Here is a 21,639-nt window from a genome sequence, read left to right as displayed (position 1 = left end):
CACTATATTATCTCTATACAGAAGTTCATGGAGGAAGTGAAACCTTGAAAGGCTTGAGAGACGGTCCACGTTTGAGGGGGAGAAAATTGAAGAATTATTTAATACTAGCGCTGAAACAAATACGGCTTCTTGAGGATGTGGTCTATGGATAGGCTGAAGGGTATCTGTGAACCCCCTAAAATAGTGCAAAATTGTATCTGTCTACATACTTGAAACCATGATCCCTTGGGGGGATGGTTAAGGTGATTGACTCTTCCATTTCCACAGACTGAAATGTTCCACAGCTTCATTTGGCTACATGTTCCAGGATTTAATCATTTTTAGTGTTTCATCATATCTAAATCTTTATAAAAAGAGAAAAAGAAACCTTAGTCTTTTTTTTCCCCTCCCTTTAGTTCTGTCTTCCAGGACACATGAAAAACAAATATTGTATTCACTACTCAGAAAACAGATCTGGTGAATAGGAACTGCCAAGAATTCTTCACTCTGTTTAGATTCTGACTTTTAGGGGCTGAGAATATGATTCAACCTTTATTAATTTGTGTTTCCTTCAGATAGAAGTGTATTTCAGATCCCAACTGTGGCATACCTAACATTTCTGACACCGAGGGCCAATCAATTTTAACATTCCCTCTATAGGACAAAGTCATTTTCAGAAATAATTGGGAAATTACATGAATAATAAGAAAAGCCAGGAAAGAAACTCAGAGATTTTTTTTTTCTTTTTTCTTTTCAGGGCTACACAGAGGCATATGGAAGCTCCAAGGCTAGGGGGTCAAATCAGAGCTGTAGCTGCCAGCCTATATACCATAGCCACAGCAACGCAGGATCCGAGCCTGTCTGCGACCTACACCACAGTTCACGGCAATGCCAGATCCCCAACCCACTGAGCAAGGCCAGAGATTGAACCTGAATCCTCACGGATACTAGCTGGGTTCGTAACCCACTGAGCCACACCGGGAACTCCCTTAGAAACTTTATTAAAGTTTCAATATATTACTATACCACTAATGGTACAGTACAAAAAAGGCAAAATGTAAAGAATTGCTCCTTTTTATTGCAGTAATGTATTTTTAAATGAGAAAAAGCATAAAGCTATGTATTATTCTGTCACAGTAATGAATAATCACCTTACAGTAGCAAAAGAAGTAAATTTTAATAAAATCGAAATTATATGAAAGGCACAATTTATGTACCTACTAAATTGCACTACTGATATTTTCTTCTTCATTCCTTAATTTAACAGCACATGACTTAAAAAGAAGCATACATTTTAATTTTTTTGGCCACACCTGTGGTGTACAGATGTTCCCAGGCCAGGAATCAAACCTGAGCCACAGCAGTGACAATGCTGAATCCTTAACCACTAGGCTACCAGGGAACCCCCATAACTTTTAATTTTAAAGCTAATCAAAGTCAGTAATATCTGTCATGTATAAGCTAAAATTTCTGTTTACCAGATAAGAATAATACATCTCAACACTGTCTCACTCAAAGTTTAAACACAAATAAAAATTCTAGGAGTTCCCGTTGTTGCACAGTAGCTAACAAATCCGACTAGGAACCATGAGGTTGCAGGTTCGATCCCTGGCCTTGCTCAGTGGGTTAAGGATTTGGCATTGCCGTGAGCTGTGGTGTAGGTCGCAGACGTGGCTCGGATCCCGAGTTGCTGTGGCTCTGGTGTAGGCTGGTGGCTACAGCTCCGATTAGGCACCTAGCCTGGGAACCTCCATATGCCATGGGAACAGCCCTAGAAAAGGCAAAATAAATAAATAAATAAATAAATAAATAAATATTCTAATTAGTCATGTAAAATGAGAATCAAAAGTATTTCAAGTTCTGTTTTCTTTCTCTTTACAATTACTATCATTGTTTCATTGTTTATTTCAAATCAACTATTGAAATGCTAGAATGTGAGTGGCACAGGGTTTGCAGACTCAGACTGCATCTGAAAGGAACTTAAGTGATTCTTAACCATAAGGAATTTACTATCAAAATGAGTCGGTGGAACACCAACATCAAATGCTTTCACTGACATGTGGAATCTGAAAAAAGGACAGACGAAACTTCTTTGCAGAACAGATGCTGACTCACAGACATTGAAAAACTTATGGTCTCAGGAGGAGACAGTTTGGGGGGTGGGGGGATGTGCTTGGGCTGTGGGATGGAAATCCTATGAAATCAGATTGTTATGATCATTATACAACTACAGATGTGATAAATTCATTTGAGTAATGAAAAAAAAAATGAGTCGGTGGAGCAGAGTCATTGTGAATTGGGAGTTGATGGTATAACTACAAGTTCTTGTATTAACTTCCATGTAGCTATTTAAAAGATAAGTAATAAAATGTGCAGATTTTAAGTTTACATATATATTATTAAAATTCAACTGTAATTACAACAATTGCTTAAAGCTTAGACTCACAAAATTTTTTCAGGGAGAGGTATTTTATTACTGTGTTTAGAATTGTCAGCATGTAATGATAATAAAAAGCAGACCTATTTTTAGTCAGTTGTATTATTTTTAAACTATCTACAGATAATGCAGCCTCTTATCTCCTGGACTAAAGTGGACATCTGCCTCCCACCCCCCCCCCGCCCCCACCCCATATATCACGGACGTTTGTTATTCCATCGATAGGAATTCTAGTTCTACTTTATATACATGTTACATTTGGCATGGAGATAAGTAGTGCTGACTTATAATCACCAAATAGTTTTCTTTTTATCTTTAATAATGCCCACCGAATGTTCTCTGAAATGTAGGTTTCATTATCTCTGACCTGTGAGCTTCAGGTGACTACCTGGTTTTTGCTCTGGCAAGAAATAACATCCTGTATTACTTGAGAGACACCTACAGGGCCCTTTTATGTGATGATTTACTGGTTCATGCCTTGAATTTTTGGCCTTTTCTTATATCATTTGAGAGGAATAGAAAAGAGTAGATTCATTAAAGGGGCACTTAGGTTATTTGTTATAGTTTTGTAATTTAAATTGTGTAGGCCAACAAAATGCCCTATATGCACTTTTAAACTAAAAATACCAGCAATCTCTTTTTAAGATTTAATTTATACATTTACACAGATGGTCATAGAAGGGGGTATTCATTAACATCTGTAAGTGTTGGGAAAATGGTGGATGTCTATATTTGTAAAATGCCAGAATAGAACTACTGAATTTGCAGATGTAGATTAAAAAATACAAAATTTGAATATCTGAAAGACATTCTCTTCAAGCTAGTTTTCTAAAGATCTAGACATTGAGTAATTGTCTTTTGCATAAATTTCCATTTTTATAAATGCAGTAAATTCTTATTAATTTGGATGACATTAATGAGGGATTTGTGATAATTCAGGTATGGGCTGAATTGTACTTTTGTTTGGTCTAAATTCTTTTTTCAAAGACAATGCACATGAGTGTTGCAAAGGAGGCAGAAGCACCAAGATTTCAAATACCAACAGAACCAACTTTTCCAAGCTCCTGTAAGCACTTTAAGGGCACTCATTAAAATAGAAGCAATGATATATTTTAAAATAATTTTCGTATATTTTAACATATCACCTAGAATCTCTGGTAGCTAACAACATTTCTTCAAAAATGGTCTACTTTTTCAAAATTTTTTTTTTTTTACCATTTCATTTTTGCCATTACCCAAATTAGTCCACATTGTTGAGGTTCTTCTGAAATTATTTAGTAACATCTAGTACTATTCTCTTTTTTTAAGCAAATGATATTTTTCTGACTTGGTTAGCATTTTCCCAGAAAATCTTTTGATTCAAATGTTTTAACTTACATGGTATCTAGGTTTTATATTTCAGGCCAAACAAGCATTGTTTTGAGAGATGATTTTATCCAATTTAGTTATTTGATCAAATTGACTGAAGGATACATAAATCCCTGATTTTGTGTTCTGACCTGGGGCTATCTTGACAGACAAGTGAATGAGCTACTGTGTGTAAGAATTGTTTCTCCAATAACTGAGCACTTGGTCTGTTAGGAATCTATTCATTTCAGGATCAAGTGGCCAGACCCCACAGGTCATAGCAACTGGTCTTCTTCAGTAGACCTTCGTCAGTCCACTGCTTCTAATCAGAGGCTAAGGTCAGTCAGGAATTGGCAGGAAATAGGAGTTACTTATTGGGTTATGGCCACTCTTGATACCAAAATCTTCACTCTCTTTGTCACTTAGCATCCTCAAAATTCATGTTTCTAACCAGTATACAGGTTCTTGTCATTTGCCTCATTGTTTGCCAAGGTTCAGCCACAATGGCTTTCTTTTATTTCAGTAAATCTACAAAGCTACTTCTCCCCCTCTCCCTTTTGTTCTGGTCTTTACTCCTCAGTCAGTTCTCACCTTCTATGTCTCTTCCTCACAGGAGCTTGTCCAGACTCCTTAGTATAAACTAGCCCCACTCTCAATAATAAATTTTATAATACCCAGTAATTTTCCTCCATGAAAGTATCAGTTTGTAAAGATACTTCATTTATGTAACTATTCATTTAATATGTTTCAAATACAAACACACGCGCACACACACACACACAATTGTTGGCTCCAAAAGAACAAGGATTGCATATACATTACTCCCCGCCCCCATTGCCTAGCACATTTATTCATTGAATGACTAAAATGGTCCTGAAGAGGAATTTTTTAATCTTTAATTTATGCCACCCAAAGATTGGTTTTGAATTACTGAATCCATTCTCCGCAATGAATACTATACCTTATATGACCTTAAAGTTCATCTCCCCAAACATTTTTTCACCTTCAGTTCATTCTCTCTAAGGGAATGAAGATCATCTTTTACTTGATTGGCTAAGGGAGTCTGTTCTGTTTGGGATCTTCCCCAGTAAAGGCTGTTTGGACCCTGGGCTTAGGATTTTCTTCAATGGTGCAGAAAAGCCTTATCTTTGAATCTTGGGTTCGAGTCCAGGGTCTTCTATTTCTGGTAATGTGATATTAGTTAACTTTTCAGAGTCTCTGCATACTTGGATTAATAATACCTGCTTCACATGCTTTATAAGGATTAAAGCAGATGCAGTCTATAATGTATTTAGCACAGTCTATGATAAACAATAAATGGTAACTCTTCATCACTATTTTTATTATTGAATTCAGAGTAATTTTTAACCTGACATTATGTTTACAATCTTTCTGGTTGCTGTGTTCTCTCTGTAGTTGTGTGTTCCTCAGCTCTTTGAAGTGATGGTGAAGTGCTATAATTTTCCTCGGAAGAGTAGGTATAAATAGGTCCCTTATCTCCATGACACGACTATCACTAAACTTTCTGTCCAATATTATGAAATGTTCTTCTAGGACACAAAGACCTCCTGCATTATTTTCTGATTATTTTATGGGTTATTTTGATATTATAAAAAAGTATGTTAGCATTTAAGATGTTGTTATACTTCAGTGAAACTATGGTTTTTCCTTGTTAATTGTGTATGTATTTTTAATTATTTTTCCTTTGGAATTTTCACTTGTCTTGACCCCTATTTTCTTGCTGTCTTGTATATCCAGCTTTTCTGGTGGCCTCTTTTCTGTATCCTGTGCTGATTTCTCTTCCTCATTTTACCTTTTGAATTTAGCAGCTTCCCAAGATTCTTTTCTCAAAATAAGTTTTTCTCCTGTTCTTAATTCATCAGGAATCTTATCCATCCCCAGGGTTTCATCTCTCATCTTATCATGTGGTTCCAAAATAGATGTCTCCAGCCTCAGCCTCTTTTCTCAGCTATCACTTGTATTTCCAGTTGTTTGTTGGACTTCTCCACTGTGGATCCCATGAGCAGCCTAAATAGATGCCCAAACTGATTTCTTATTTTCCCCTACAGAATTTCCTCACCCCATCACAACTGCATTTTTTGTTAATCATTTTACCATTGTCCCTGTTATTAGGGCCTGAAACTTCTCAAAGACACTCTAATTATTTTCTTCTCCTACCCCTGCTTTAATTCTGTTGTCAAATAATAAAGACTCTTTCTCCATTCACTTATTCATCTATGTTATCAGTATTTATCAAATGTCCAGATGTTCCAGGCAGTGTGCTAAGTCCAAGAGGTATAGTGAAGAGCAAAAATCTTGTAGGTACAGGTCTTAATGAATGTTATTGTCTAGTGGTGAAATACATGCATTAATTGAGTTATTATGAAAATTAATAATTTTTAAATCATTAGAAGTGCTATAAAGACAAGAATCCAAAAAGTTAGGATGTGACTTAGTCTGGGGGATCATGGAAGACTTCTTAAGGATGTAATGTTTGGGCTGTGTTCTAAAAGATGGATAGGACTTAACTAGGAAAAGGGAAAAGAGAGTATTTTAGGCATGTGCAAAAGGCTTATACTCTAGCTACACCCTCTTTTAAATTGGAAAAAAGGAAAAAAGAGCCCGCTATCAAATGAAACTAGAGGTAGGTAGAGAGTAGGACATATAGGCCTTCAACATGATGATTTTAGGACGTATCGGTTTTGAACAATGAAGAGATGTCAAGAATTTAAGCAGAGCAATGGTGATTTTAGATTTGCATTTTTAAAATATCACTTTGGCTGCTGTGTGGAGAACAGATTAAAAGAGAGCAAGAAGGGACCCTTCGTGTGATCACTAAAGAGGCTGTAGTTCAAGTGAAAAATGATGGCAGTTTGGACCAAGGTGGTTATGGTTGAGATATAAAGAACTGACTTGATTAGAGAAATATTTAGGAGGTAAAATCTATAGGACTTAGTAATTGAATGTGGGGATGGAGGTAGAGTGTAACAGTGGGAATGATCCCTGGATTTGGCTCTTACAATAGATGTAGGGTGATGCTATTAGCAGAAAAGGAATGCTAGAATAAGGACTAGGTAATTTTGGAAATAAAGACAGGTGGTACCAGGAGTTTGGTTTTGAACTTAACATTGAAGGTTCTTTGAGATATCAAATGGATATTATGAGTCTGGAGCTCAGAAGAGAGATCTGGACTAGAGAGGTAGAAATCAGGAAATTATTGGTGTAGAGGTGACCAGAAAAGTTGTTTGGGTAAAACTGAACAGGGAGTAGACTGAAAGGTTTGGAGTAAGACTGGAAGGCTTAAAACAGAACTTTGGGATGTATCAGCAATACAGTGACTGGGCAGGAGAAGATGAGCCTGCAAATCGTTCTGAAATGCAGGTGGAGGAATACCAGCCTGGGAAAGAACCTGGGAAAAAGTGTCTTCCAGTAGAAGCAAGAAATCAGCAGGGTCAGACACCCCTGTCTGGTCAAGCAAGATAAGGAATAAAAGATATTCTTGGTTTTAGGAGTTAGGGCATTGGTGTCTTGGTGATGTCTGTTTCAGTGAATTGAGGTGGCCCATATTATAGAAGAAAAAAGGAGCTGTGCATACAATTCATTGAACAAATTAGTCTGTGCAAGGAAGCTGAAAGAGTGAAAAGCTAGGGTTGAATGTAGATTGAGGGATAGTCTATTTTGGGTTGGCAAGATCAGCTCTTATTTAAACACCAATGATAAGGATTTGTTTTGGGAAGGGGGAGTTTTGTCTAAATGTTAAAGTAGAGAAGAAATCATAGGCACAGGGGAAAGCCAAAAAGAACAGAATCTTTAGAGAGCAACTTGCCTTAATAAGAGGAATAGCTCTTTTTCTTTAGAAGCTCTGGCTTTTGGTTTTTAGAGTCCCCCTGAAATTTGAAATCTGTGTATTTAAGAGCCCCAATACTCCTTAATTTGCTATGGCAAGAACCTTCTAGTTACTCTACTGTCTTTTCTTTCCTTTTAGTAGGTCTTAGCTGGATCAGAATATGCTAGAAAAGAAAGCCCTTAGTGGCTTCTCATTACCTACCTAATTAAGTATGCTATTTGTCAACTACCTTCTTACTCCGAGTATTTAAGCCCTAAATAGACACTTGCCTTTCTAATCTTTTCTTCCATTCCTACTCCACACATGCCCACATTTCACTCAAACTGGTTTATTCACATTTTTCTAAACAAAAATTGGTTTTTCCAAATTTTTTTTTCTGGTAGTCTTCTCATTGGGAATATATATCTCTTGTCTTTGAAATTATTGAAGCACTTACCTCAAGGCCCTCTTTTTTCCCAAAATTTCATACCATTTTATTAAGCCCAGGGCAGGGGTATATGCATGTTTTGTTGCCTGATTCCCAGAAATATGTTTAGAAAAATATATAACAGTAATATATCCATAATCACAAATTATGGTGTGGAAACTAATCAGAAAATTTTTAAAATGTCTGTTTTAATTCAATTAAAGTACTTTTGAAATCATTTCTGGTTGTAAGAAGAAAAAAATAATCTTTTGAAGCCATTTTTGCATCATGAGTGACAGTACAGCTTTGAAAAAAAACCTATATATCCATCAATAAGGTACTGTTGAAATAAACTATGGTTCATTCATATACTGGAATAAATATACACACCCATTTTAAAAATTAAAAAACTTTCTAATTACTTTAAAAAAAAAAAAAAACCTCTAAGATCTACTGCTAAATAGAAAAGGAAAAGCACAGAATGACGTATGAGGTATGTAGGCATTTGTCTAAAAATGGAAGAAAGGAAAAATACATGCCTGGTAGGCATGTAAATTAGCTCCAGCAAGATTCACAAAAAGTGACAACAACTAGTTGCTAAGTCTGAGAGGTAGATTATTCACTGTGTATGCTCTTTTGTTTTAAACTTTTCAACTATATGATTATACTGCATTTAAAAGAAACAAAAGTTTCTAATTGGATAAAAACAAAATTCTATAGAAATCATGGTTGATTCAAATTCAAAGATTGCAGCTATTGCAAATATTAGAACTATTGGTTAAGAAAATCATTCTTTTATCGCCTTTCTGATCCTTTCATGGAAGTTGATTTTGAACCCTTTTCATCTCTTAGCTGGATGGTTGTAATAGCCTCCTTTTCTACTTTGCCTTACCCTCAAACCCTGACCATACACACATAGCGTGCTTTCCACACGGTAACCCGAGTGATCATCTTCTAAAAAGAAGTCAAACAGGGTTGCTCCTCTGTTCAAAACACTGCTGGGATTTCCCATCTACTCAGAATAAAAGTCAAAATCCTTAGAATAGCCATTTGCAGTTCCCTGGACCCGAAATGTTCTTCTCCCAGGTATTCACCTGGTTAACTCCGCCACTTCATTCAGGTCTCTGTGCAAATGCCCCCTCAACAGAAACTTTCCTTGATACCTAAAATGACACCCACCCCATCATTGTCTGTCCTCCTTACTTTTCTTTAGTTGTTAATAGCACCACCTAACATATTCACAAATGTATCACTGTTTAACACTTACTACCATAAAATATATATAAATTTACATTTCATTGTCTATGCCTCCATACTAGAATATACATTTCACTAGACCTGCATCTCTCAACACTTGGAATGATGCCTGGACACAATAGATATTCAGGAAATGTTTGTTGAATGAACAAATGGACTCCCAGCATTAAATTCCTGCTTTTAGAAGATTTTTCTTACTCTATCCCATCTATATTATATTCAATTCAAAACTTTTTTGAGTCTATACTTTGTAATAGGTGCTACAGAAGATTGAAAGATGAGTAAAATGAGTGCACATTGATCTTGTCATATATGAACAGCCTTTGTTGTGGCTCTTATGGGTGAGTAGAACTTTTCAACAATTTTACATGGAATCGGAAACTGAAAGTCCACTTAACATTCACTGATTATATTGAAATATTATGGTATTTATGAGTGAATAAAATTATGGGCATTTTTATTTTAGTTTTTTTCCCTCAGGCCAATTTCTTACATGTGAGGAGGGTACACCAGATTAATCTGGTATAGAAACTTCTGGTTTGATCTGGTACTTTTTTTTTTTTTTTTTTAGTTTTTTAGGGCCACACCCACAGCATATGAAAGTTCCCAGCCTAGGGGTTGAATCAGAGCTGCAGCTGCCAGCCACAGCCACGCAGGATCCAAGCTGCATCTGTGCCCTACACCACAGCTCACAGCAATGCCGCATCCCGACCCACTGAAGCGAGGCCAGGGATCTAACCCTCATCCTCATGGATACTAGTCAGATTCATTTCCACTGCACCACAAAAGGAACTCCCTAATCTGGTACTTTAATATAAAGATAGCATCAGTGTAACTCAGGATGGCCGAGTGACTATTTAAGATGTGGTTTCATTATTTTCTCTTACTTATATTTGTATGTTTTGAAAGGGTATGGTATTAATCTTCACATTTACATATTTCACTTAATTTTGAATTATAAGATGTCTTCTATGCTTTAAAGACTGATTTAGTGCTTTGGGGTATGAGTTTTACAAAAAACCTGTTTTTGTAAAAGAGGTTTTCGAATGAGGAATGATAAATAAATAATATTAAACATGTAAAATATTACTAAAGCCATTCTTCAGCCAATATTCTGAGCATTGCACTTTCAAAGTTACTCTGCCATGTTTGTCTGTAGTAAGGATCTTATATATCAAATAGGAGACACAATGCAAATTCTAATTTTAGATTTATTTTGTACCACTTATATAAATGTCTTTAATATGGAAATGGAAATAAAAGTAATACCTTCTAGACTGATTAAAAATGAATGTGTGGAAGCCTGGAAGCCTAATTTAAAAGACCGTCAGAAGACTTGAATTAGTTAGCTGTAGAGTCACAGCTTTAAAGCACAGACTTGAATTATATTGCATTACTTATCACAGAGTAACAAAAATCACTCTTATAAAGCACACAATAGCAATCCATTTCTCCACTGACAGATAGCACCCCCAAACATGTTAGCAACTTGGGATGTAACTGTGAAATCACTATAAACTCTGTATTTCAAGGTAGTGGAGAATTATTAACTACAATGTCCTAGTTTAATATAAAATTTGAAATTAATTTGAGAGAGATGGATAATTTTGAATACTATGGGGGAAATTTTAAAATAAATTTTAAAATATAAAGTAATTAACGAATTCTTAATGTTTTGTAACATATCATAAAAATAAAATGACATCCATGTGTTTCATAAAAATTCTTAGATTTAAGCATTCCAACAGATTAGGTTCCATATGCACAATTCTTTGAGAAAAGTACATATTTTCATAAGTTTTAAATGTTCCCATTATTTCAGATCCAAGATCATGTTAATGTACAGAGCACTATTTTTCCCATTTTGAGCATAATAACTTAGAAAATATTTTCATCAAGTACATTCTTTGTGGAGTCCGTGATATGCTCCCCCTACAATTTGGAAGAGAAATTAAGGGCATATCTTGCCAGGGTTCATTTACTTCATCTTGCCTCCGTTAAACTCTTTTGCTCACAACTTATCATAAAATTGGCTCAGTTACTGACCTCCAGCCTAGAAGATAAAGTAAATATACCTTTCAAAAGTTGTCCTATAGGAGTTCCCATCGTGGCTCAGTGGTTAATGAATCCGACTAGGAACGATGAGGTTGAGGGTTCGATCCCTGGCCTTGCTCAGTGGGTTAAGGATCCCACGTTGCTGTGGCTCTGGCGTAGGCTGTGGCTACAGCTCCGATTCGACCCCTGGCCTGGGAATCTCTATATGCTTCGGGAGCTGCCCAAGCAATGGCAAAAAAAAAAAAAAAAAAAAAAAAACAGTTGTAGTATAATATGAAAGGGAGAAGTAAGCAATCTTATTTTCTTTGTTTTGGGGTGGGGGGCTGCTCCCTCAGGCACATGGAGATTCCTAGGCTAGGGGTCCAATTGGAGCTGTGGCTGCCCTCCTATACCACAACCACAGCAACGCTGGATCCAAGCCACATCTGCGACCTACACCATAGCTCATGGCAAAGCCAGAACCTTAACCTACTGAGTGAGGCCGGGGATCGAACCCACAACCTGTGGTTCCACTGCACCATAATGGGAACTCCAGCAGTCTTATTTTCTTAGGGTAAGCATCTTAGATATTTTTTGCTGAATTCTTAACTAAATTGTGATGATGTTAAAGAAACCGTGACATTAAATAAGACTCATTTTATTATCCATTATCTATTTTGGAAAAAATTCACATAAACCTACTTCCATTTGGTTGATGGGGGAAAAATCTTTTTCAAAATACAGTCGCTGTAATTTACAGTATTTGTGAATAGAACTAAAAATTAATTTTCTGGGATGAACTTTACCTTGACATATATATATGACTAATTTGTTTTTAAAAGGAGATAATTTTTAATTATGGCCTAATTTGGAAAAAAGAAGATAAAAGGAGGAGAGGCTCAGAATTCAACAAATTAAAGAATTTGGGGCCTAGATTGCAATGGATATAATTAAACTCAAATAACCATCTCTCTTATACTACATTCTAGGGTATAGTTGAATATCCAGAGAAAGAACATTAGATTTCTGGAAATCATCTAAAGTTAAGAATCCACCCTCACATAATTGAAATATAGAACGCACTGGGAAAATGAAAGTTTTATTCACTTGGAACTCTATAAGATACAATTTCATTAAAGAATAAAAGCACTTTTTTAAAAAAAGGCCAATTTTTACAGTATTCGAGATAATTTTTAACTCAAACTGCCATGTTTTTCTAATCCATTATGTAAATTCTGTCATAGTTGTTAGGTCCATTTATAGCTTCTGCATGTTTCAGTGTGTAAAGTAATTCCACAATGAATCACACACCAGAAGCATGGACATCAAGACTCTCAGCTGACTAATAGGCTACATTTAAAAAAATTACAGAATTTCCTGGCAGCTTAGCTGTTAAGAATCTGGTATTGTCACTGCTGTGGGTGTGGGTTGGATCCCTGTCCCAGGAAGTTCTGCCTGCTGAGGGCGTGGCCAAAACAAAAACAAAAAAAGATAAATTACCTTGAAGCCCACAAAAGATCTTTGCATTGTTAAGAAATGTCTTAATTTGCCGGCATGGAAGTTTTTTTGATAACATGAATAGACATGTAATACTCATGTATTCAAATAGTGATATTTAAAGCAGCCACAATGCAAGAACTCTACTTCTGTTTCATGATATTTGAGAAAGTCTGAATTAGGCCCTAAGAGAATTAGCAATCTAATTTTCTTCCTAGAGTCATCGCCTTCCTCTGTAGTAATGTATAAAAACGTGGAGTTGATGGGTTTTATACACATGTGTTGCAAAGCAAGTAAATATGAAATGCCAGAGTCAGAACAATAGCCTGAAAGGAGTCCAGAGGGCACCCATTCACATTAAACTCTACATGTACAGTGCCTCACCCCAGACAGTTGTGCAGAGTGGCACCCTGGACAGGCCATAGTAACCTGGAGTGTTTCACTTAGCTATAAGTAGAAATTAGCAAAGACATTGTGTCTTGTTAAGCTAAAAAATCTCCTAATGGTTATAATTTTGTCTGGACTTTGTTTTCAACAGATCCCAGTAGATGAGGATTGAACGAAGTGAATATCAAAGCCAGTAGTATGTCATTACTGATATTGCAGGACTTAATATTGCAAATATCAGCAGAAAGACTTATCTTTGGATTAAGTAAGCCTTTCTCTTGGGTGCCTCTTATGTTTCCTATGTTGTAGCTTTGCCTCTGAGAGTGTGTGATCTTATTAATGTAACAAGCCATGCAAAAAATGTTTTAATAGTTAAATGTAGTCTTATGTTAAAGTGAAGATTCAAGTAATTATTTAGCTATTACTCAGTAATCTCTAGTTTGTTTCCAGTATGTTTAACGATGGTATTTCAAGTGCCATGATTTTATATCAAATTATTAAATCTTCTAAGTAAATAATTTAGTTGTCCTTCGAATATAGGATTAGTTTGAAGCAAAGGATAAAATCTGTGATGCAAAGCAATGGCTAACTTATAAGCATCTATATAAAATATGTCCACAAGTAGAACATTTGGTTTTTAGAGCACTTGCAGAGCACTGTGATATGTTTTCTGTTTTACACGGGATAATAATTTTTGAGGTAGCACAATGCGGCAGCCTTTCTCTATTGTTCCTTTTATATGTCTGCATTCTGTGATACCAAAAAGCAGACATGCCCAGGAAACACTGCATAATTCACAGCATCTCACTGCCCTAGCACATGCTGGCCCCTCTACAGGGAATGCCTCCCCCTCCACACTGCCACCTCAGACCCCTGCCTCCAGAGCAGGGCTCAGCTCCGGCCCTTTTCCATGAAGCTTCCAGGATCCCCATCCAATCCAAAGAGACTGATGTCTTCCCTGGCTCCCTTACTTCTTTGTTGCTGTTTACCTTCAGTTTTACAATTCCACTGTCTGCTTTGGGTTATAGGTATTGGTATGTATGTCTTTTCCTCCAACCACCATTCTTGTGAGTAGGGGGTCTTTGTTTTTAATCTTTCACAGTGTCTAGCACATGGCAGGTGCTAAATAATTCTTTGTGGAGCAAATAATCAGGTTTCCCCCTCGTTAGTTTAGCCTGTTTTCCTGGTAGTTCCTTTGACGTCGGTCTATTTGGCATTTTAATATATAGAGTTTTTCTGAAAATTAGGTGACCTCTGCTATTGCCTGTCTAACACATGTTAACACATTGAAATCTAAGGCCTCAGGGGGAAAAAAAAAAAAAGCCAGTAGTTTTAATGATACACTTTCTATAATTAAGGGAATAGCTCTAATTACTTTTTAAGATGCAAAAGATTGGGTCTATCAGTAAGTAAATAGTTGAGCCTTTTTCTCTCATGACATTACCCTTCCCCAGACACTTGCCAGTTTACATTTGGAATGTTCTTTCTATATGAAGTGAATACAGTTTAATATCTTGTTTCAAGATCTTATCCACCTTTCTCAAGTCCAAAATAGAAATAAGGTTTAAAAAAAAAAGAAACAGAAATGGGAGGTCAGTAAATTGTAGAATTTCTCATTATTGCATCTTCATTTGTAAAGCAATACATCATCTCATTACTTATCTTTTTTTTTTGTCTTTTGTCTTTTGTCTTTTTAGGGTCACACCCTCGGCATGTGGAGGTTCCCAGGCTAGGGTCTAATCGGAGCTACAGCTGCTGGCCGACACCATAACCACAGCAAGGCCAGATCCGAGCCTCATCTGTGACCTACACCACAGCTGGGGCAACACCAGATCCTTAACCCACTGAGCGAGGCCAGGGATCAACCCCGCAACCTCATGGTTATTAGTCGGATTCATTTCCACTGTGCCATGATGGGAACTCCCTCATTACTTACCTTTCTTATTTGGACCCGTAGGGTCCTGAGAAATGTAGAGGACTTTGTAAAGTGAAGGGCTTTATTAGTAACCAAGATGGACATGAATGGAGGAAAAAATTTCTGATGTCATTTCCTGTCAAAACTATTCTTCTGGCAGTGTGTGGTTAGGTAGCTACTGGAGCGACCTCTGAAAGAGCCTAGGTACTGATGAATTCCTATGTGGAAGTCAGTATAGTAGCTTGGGCAACCCTCTAATTCTGGCAATTATTGGTAAGGAATTTCTGTGATCACTGCCAATTGGGTGTATAGCAGCACTGTAGCAGCACTTTGCATGGGGCAGGGGTGAGGATCAGAAAGCAAGCCACTAGTGGTAGACAAATAGGTGTCTGCTGGTTAGTCACTGAGGTATAAAGTAAGTCTATTTGGTTAGCCAGTTCTCTCAGACGTGATCCCAGAGCCATCGCTGATCAGGCTTGATTGCATTGCTTGGTTCCTGAGTTTTCTGGCTCCTTTCCTTGTTTCTTTCATTCCTCGGTTAAGGAAATTCCCAGATAATGAAGTCAGGTTAATCGTGTTACTGTTTAACAGTGTCTCAGTTTCACTTGAAGATTTGCCCAGGATTTAGAAGCTGTTGACACCTCAGTTCAGTACTGAGGTTAGCAAAGTGCTACTACCAAGAATACCACAGGGGAATTGGGAAGATGCCAAATGTGAGTGAGTGGTGTCTGCCACTGTCTTGACTCCAGATCTTTCCCAAACAGCAATTAGTGGAAGCTAAAGAAGGCTTGTTTCGCTTTTCTCCATTCCCCAGAAATCAAAAGGAAAGTGAACCACGGCTCCTGAGAGTTCTTTCCATCTTGGCATCCAGTGAGGTGTCACTTAGCTGCCTCTTTATCCCAGGTGCTAGTCGATGCTATAAACTTTCTGCAGTGACACCAGGAAATAGTAATGAGGAAATGACACTCTGCCTGTCTTGTGCTAGGAGGTTTTATTTAGAGAACTATATGTTTCTTTAGCCAAAGGGCACTAGAGTAACATCTTATTATTTCATATACTTGAAAACATGAATTATTAGGAAGTCTTCTGCTATCTTGTAGAAATTGTTCACTACCTAAAAAGTGGGCCTTTCTGAACTATTCAACAGAAGGGTCAGGGCTAATGTACTATGCTAGTACATGCCCCATGGATTAAGCAGATATTCCCTACTCATAGGAACTTCTGTTAAAGCATAATCCTTCACTGAGTCATTAAAAGCGGTGTGCTTTCTTTATGTGTAATTTTTTACTTCTAAAAAAAATTATGTTAACTTCGTGAGAGTAGTATATGTTCCATGTGCGTTAAAAAGCGGTACACCTGTAAGCATTTCAGATCCGCAAAATGGCTTCTACACCTGCCTGTGTGACTTTCGATAGGTTAACTTCTCATGCGCAATTCTCTCTTTGTAAAATGCTGACGAATAATTATACCCACCTCACAAGGTATTATGAAGATTACATGAGTGTGGAGTTCCTGTTGTGGCTTAGCAGAAACAAATCCAACTAGTATCCAGTTTGATGAGGGTTCAATCCCTGGCCTCACTCAATGGGTTAAGGATCCTGTGCAGCAATGAGCTGTGGTGTGGGGTCACAGACGCAGCTCAGATTCTGCATTGCTGTGGCTATGGTATAGGCCGGCAGCCATAGCTTGGATGTGACCCTTAGCCTGGGAACTTTCATGTGCCATACCTGTGGCCCTAAAAAGCAAAAAAAAAAAAAAAAAAGATTACATGAGTGAATACATGTAATACAGTTAGAACTATTCTTGGCAGAGGGTCAATAATATTAGCTATTATTATTATTATTATTTAATGTTATCAATTTTTTAATTTTTATTTGTATATTTTCCTAATATGTATCTACCCAACTATATATGCTGAATTTAACCATTTTCTGATGGTAATAAGATTTAAAGTAATGGTATACTTTTCTCCTCCCTTGGATTGTTTCTTTTTTTTTTCCCAACTTGGCAGAGAACAGCATGAGAAGGCTTTGAGCAAACCAACCAAGAGCAATACTAAGTCAATGATGGCCTGAAATGATATTTATGAAAAGATATTCAGGAAGTTAGGGACTATGTATAGTCAATGTAAGTCTACTGGCCTTAAATGATTGGGGTTACGTGCTAGGAAAATCATTTATGTCTTTAATGAAATATGTAATTAAAGCCTGGCTCCTTCTGTCCATTGTGTGTCTACACACACACACACACACACACACACACACACACACACACCCCACCTGTATTCCCCTTGCTGAGGAAAATGGATGAGAACATTAGTATAATCATCTTCAAACACATACAAGTATATAAGGGAAACATATAAAAAGTTATTATTTTAGAAATCTTCTAACGGAACTCATTTTATATGACAAGTTTATCATCCTGTAACTAAGCTAATATTCCATATAGTATGTGGCTTATTTTTTTTGTTTGTTTACCAAGTGCATGTTTATATTTTCAAGGTCTATTCAAAATGAAATCAAAGCAAATATACTTAGATTCTTTTGTTAATAGGTGCATTGTACTAGATGCCAAAAAATAAAATCCTTCTTCTTTAGGCAAAGGGGAACTTTCCAAATGTCAGCAACTTGATGAATTTTTTCTTGTTTTGCTGTCGTTTGTCTTTGTCTCTTGAAGATTTTTAATGTTTACTTGCCTTGCTCGCTTTTCTTTCTTTTGATCTAGTATTGGAGTCACAGTTTCACCTGTGCTTTGTGTATAAGTGAATAAAACACTAACTACTTTGACTTCAGAATCACATCTGAGATCAGAAACAAGAATTGTCCCTACCTCCTTTGTGGCTTATGTTATCTATTCTTAGCAGTGGGATCATCAAGATGACACATGAAGCATGTGTAGATGACTCCAAAATATAGGGCAATTTCAATTCACTAGCAGGTTGCTTCATCATATCAGTTGCTCTCAGAGCAGAGTCAAGAGGAACGTAGATGCAGGGAAGACAGATTTGTAGCTGAAGGGGATGGAATGGTTGTAGAAGGTCATGCCTGGATAGGGCATCCAAAACGCTCATTACCAGCCGGACATTGGACAAGTCACCTGGTGGGCAGTGGTGGGAGGGTGCTAATGACAGAGTTCACCTTGTCCCAATTTTGCCCTAACCCTGTTGTCCTCTCATATAATGTCTGGTTTTGGAAGACCCAGGTCCTCTGTGTTGTATAGAAGGTTTCTATATGCAAAAATCTCTTAAGATACTGGTCTACTATTCATTAAATGCCAAAAACATAGTTGAGTGCTGAGCTGTAAATGTCTGTGATGCCTATGATTGAATGTTTTTTTTTTTTTTCCTGCATGATCATCCATTGTGGTGTTTGTAAGTAGCCAAAAAATGAGCCTGATTTGTTCTCCTTTGTAGAGCCAGGCCGAGGCCCACTACAAAGGAAGTAAACATGCCAAGAAGGTCAAAGCACTAGAGGCAACGAAAAATAAACCCAAAATGGTTTCTTCCAAGGACAGCGCAAAGGCTAATCCCAGCTGCTCCATCACTCCAATCACAGGCAACAACTCTGACAAATCAGGTCAATGACACTTTTTGTTCTTTACATTCTTTGTGTTCCTCCTGGTTCTCTGCCCCCACCCCATTCTCCTCCCCTTCACTGTTGCATGTTACTCTCCATGATTGTTATTATAATATTAATATGTTTCCTTCACAGGAAGGATTATATGTTTGCACAGAATCTAAGCATTTGATACGTTACCATTCCATGTTGTTAAATATATACACTTAAGTATATATGTATGTGTAAATCTCTAAGTGTTTATGCATGAAAATAAGTAGAGGCTTCTTGGTCACATTGTGTTTAGATGAAAATCAAAACATGGATCTAAATGCCGAGTTTATTATTCCTCTCTATTCATTTTATGATTGGTTTTTGCTATGGACTTTTTCAGTGAAGAAACTCTTAAACTTGTTTATTAACAGACTTTTTCTATTTTTTTTTTTACCTGAGGAACGAGGAGTAGAAGGGCAAAAAGTTAAAGGTTTCTAGACAGTGGCATTATTAAGTGAATCTAGAAAAGTGTTCAATAATAAAAGATTTTCATCTTTTTAATGTCTCCATAGAGTTCCCCTCGGAGTTACAAATGAGCTCGAAGATTTTAAAGAAACTTTTCACAGTTATAAATTGACTAACAGAAGGACTTTATATAATTGTAAATGGGCTACTAGTGGACATGCCTCTTAAAGAGTCTCTACTTCATAGTCCCAGTGAATCAGCAGATTTTCTGAGGAGGTTCAAACAGAATGGTTCAGAGAGAAGAGAAACAAAATTATATTTCTAGCAGTTATACCATGAAATTGGGTGTTTAATAGGCTTTCACACATTCACATCTGCCCCTCAGGGCCCAAGAAGAATAAGTCATCTTGTTGCAGTGACTAACTGAGGAACAAAGTCTACTAAAGGAGATGAAGAGAATACATCCTTTTCTCTCATGTTTGGCTCTCTCTTTAGGGACCTTTCTGTTGTTGGAAACACACAGACATGGATTTCTCTTCTACTCTCCATCCAAATCATTGTAGGGTTTGGGGAGGAAACTTAACATACTTTCCTAAATGCCCAGGGCCTTTGGAGAAGAATAATCCGTTTTTTAGTGGAAGGCTCAGAAAAGTCTGGTCGGACAAAGAGACCATGTAGGAAAGAACCATTATTGATTTGGTCCCATAGACGCTGGTTCCCAAAGATTTGCAGCCTGGAATGCGTGAACTAACCTAAATTTGGTGATGAAGACTTTTGTTCTTTGTGCAACAGCATCACTAAATCATGTTATCTGATGAACAGATAATAAATAATGAATTATTACATCACACTTTTCCCCTTCTAAAGAACAAATCCTTTTTGTGTATATTATCAAATTAATCTTTAACCCACATTTATCAGATATTAGGGTCAGATAATACCTCCAGTTTATAAAACAGCAAACCCAGGGGAGGCCCACATTAAGGCTATTATTTGCTAAAATTGCTTATCCAGGACAGGATCCGTCTTCTCCTGACTTCCTGCCTGGTTTCATTTTCTGCAGGATATTGTTGGGCCTCTATGAAATAATACTCTATCAAAGGTTATTACCTGAATTATGCTTACCCACAGAAGTACTTATAAGCAAAATGATAAAAACAGTGGAGGTTAGTGTCACTCCATTCTTTCAGCTTATTTTGCGTCTTGAGTTAATAGCATAGTTGGAAGAAACTGTAAACATTCCTACATTGCCACTGCATGAGATCAGTGTCCCCCTTAAGTTATATTGTTATTATTTTGGAATTGGGTTTCCTCTAAACATAATAGTAAAATTAATAAGCAGAGAATAAAGTGTTAACAATGGAATAGGGAAGGATTAATGAAAGAATAGAAGATATGTAAGGGGAGAAAGAAAGGTGTAGAAGGAAAGTAAAGGAAGATAAAAAAGTCAATGATTGGGGGGGAGAGACTCAAGGAAAGAGCAATAAAGAAATAGAAAATCCAAATAAAGGGGCTAGGTCACCACCACAAAGTGCCTTAAACCCTCAAGGTGCCCAATGAGCATATTAAAATAAAGACTGATGATTCAAGATGTTTATCCTGACTCTCAAATATTAGCAAAGGCTCAGGCTCAGGTGAAAGAGACTTTCTAAGCAATTGTGTTTGCCCAGCAAGCAACAGGAACACACCGGGTTCAAGTACAGCAGTGAGGAAAAAGAAGTGAGATCTAGAATAAGCCTAAAAGTTGAGAATGGGAAGAGAGGAAGACAAATCTCAACCACAGAATCTCTTCTCCAGTAGCTCTGTGGTGGTCTTACCCCTGCATCCTCTGCTTCCTCTGCTACTTTCCTACCCACCCCTCAAGGTACGTGTGGTCTAACACTGTTGACTTCACTTACCATGTCATAGTCCAGAAACTACGGAAACTACCTATATTGGGGGGTTACCTTGTTTGCCATGTTTCCTTACTCAAAATCTGTATATATTATTTGGCAATTCTTTGGATATGTCATTCAAATTACTTTTTTGTTTCCCCATATTTTAAGTAAATATTAATACTAATGATATATTTAACGTATCCTATTACAGCTATAAAAGCAGTACCAAAGTTTTTCGAAAATGGCACTATTTAAAAATAAAGTGGGTTGTATTTGCTAAATATACATATATTTGGTCACCTTCAACTGACCATTGGCTTCTAAGCAAGAAGTCACACATGTGTTTTATAGAATTTTCAAGTTAGAAAATTAGAAGCTTTGCCCACATGGGAAGTCTGATCTAAATAATGTAACCTATTATCAACCAACCACTGATTTCTAAATCCTTAAAAAATCCCACAGAGTGGAATGACTTTGTCAGAGTCATAAAATTTGGGGGGTAACTGGTTTCGATTTAGTTAAAACCTGTCTTAAAGTAATATAAGGCACAAAAACCAGTCCTTCATAAACAAGTCTAGGTGGGATATAGAAGGGGAGGGAGGGAAGAGGAATGCTGACTGTGGTTCTTAATTAACCTAAG

At 36.9% G+C, this 21,639-nt stretch overlaps 1 protein-coding gene across 7 annotated transcripts in view; it reads left to right on the top strand.

Moving 5' to 3' along the window:
• The window catches only part of ZNF385B (zinc finger protein 385B), a 327,173-nt gene that overhangs the window by 272,696 nt on the left and 32,838 nt on the right, over positions 1–21,639 (top strand). For all 7 annotated transcript variants that reach the window (XM_047772997.1, XM_047772996.1, XM_047772995.1 and 4 more), the window contains one exon: positions 18,522–18,684. In XM_047772997.1, coding sequence (XP_047628953.1) covers positions 18,522–18,684 — 163 coding nt within the window. The remainder of the gene's footprint in view (positions 1–18,521; positions 18,685–21,639) is intronic.

The sequence above is a fragment of the Phacochoerus africanus genome, chromosome 3 (assembly GCF_016906955.1).
Source record: "Phacochoerus africanus isolate WHEZ1 chromosome 3, ROS_Pafr_v1, whole genome shotgun sequence".
Taxonomy (NCBI): domain Eukaryota; kingdom Metazoa; phylum Chordata; class Mammalia; order Artiodactyla; family Suidae; genus Phacochoerus; species Phacochoerus africanus.
This window is presented reverse-complemented; position numbering and strand designations above follow the sequence as displayed.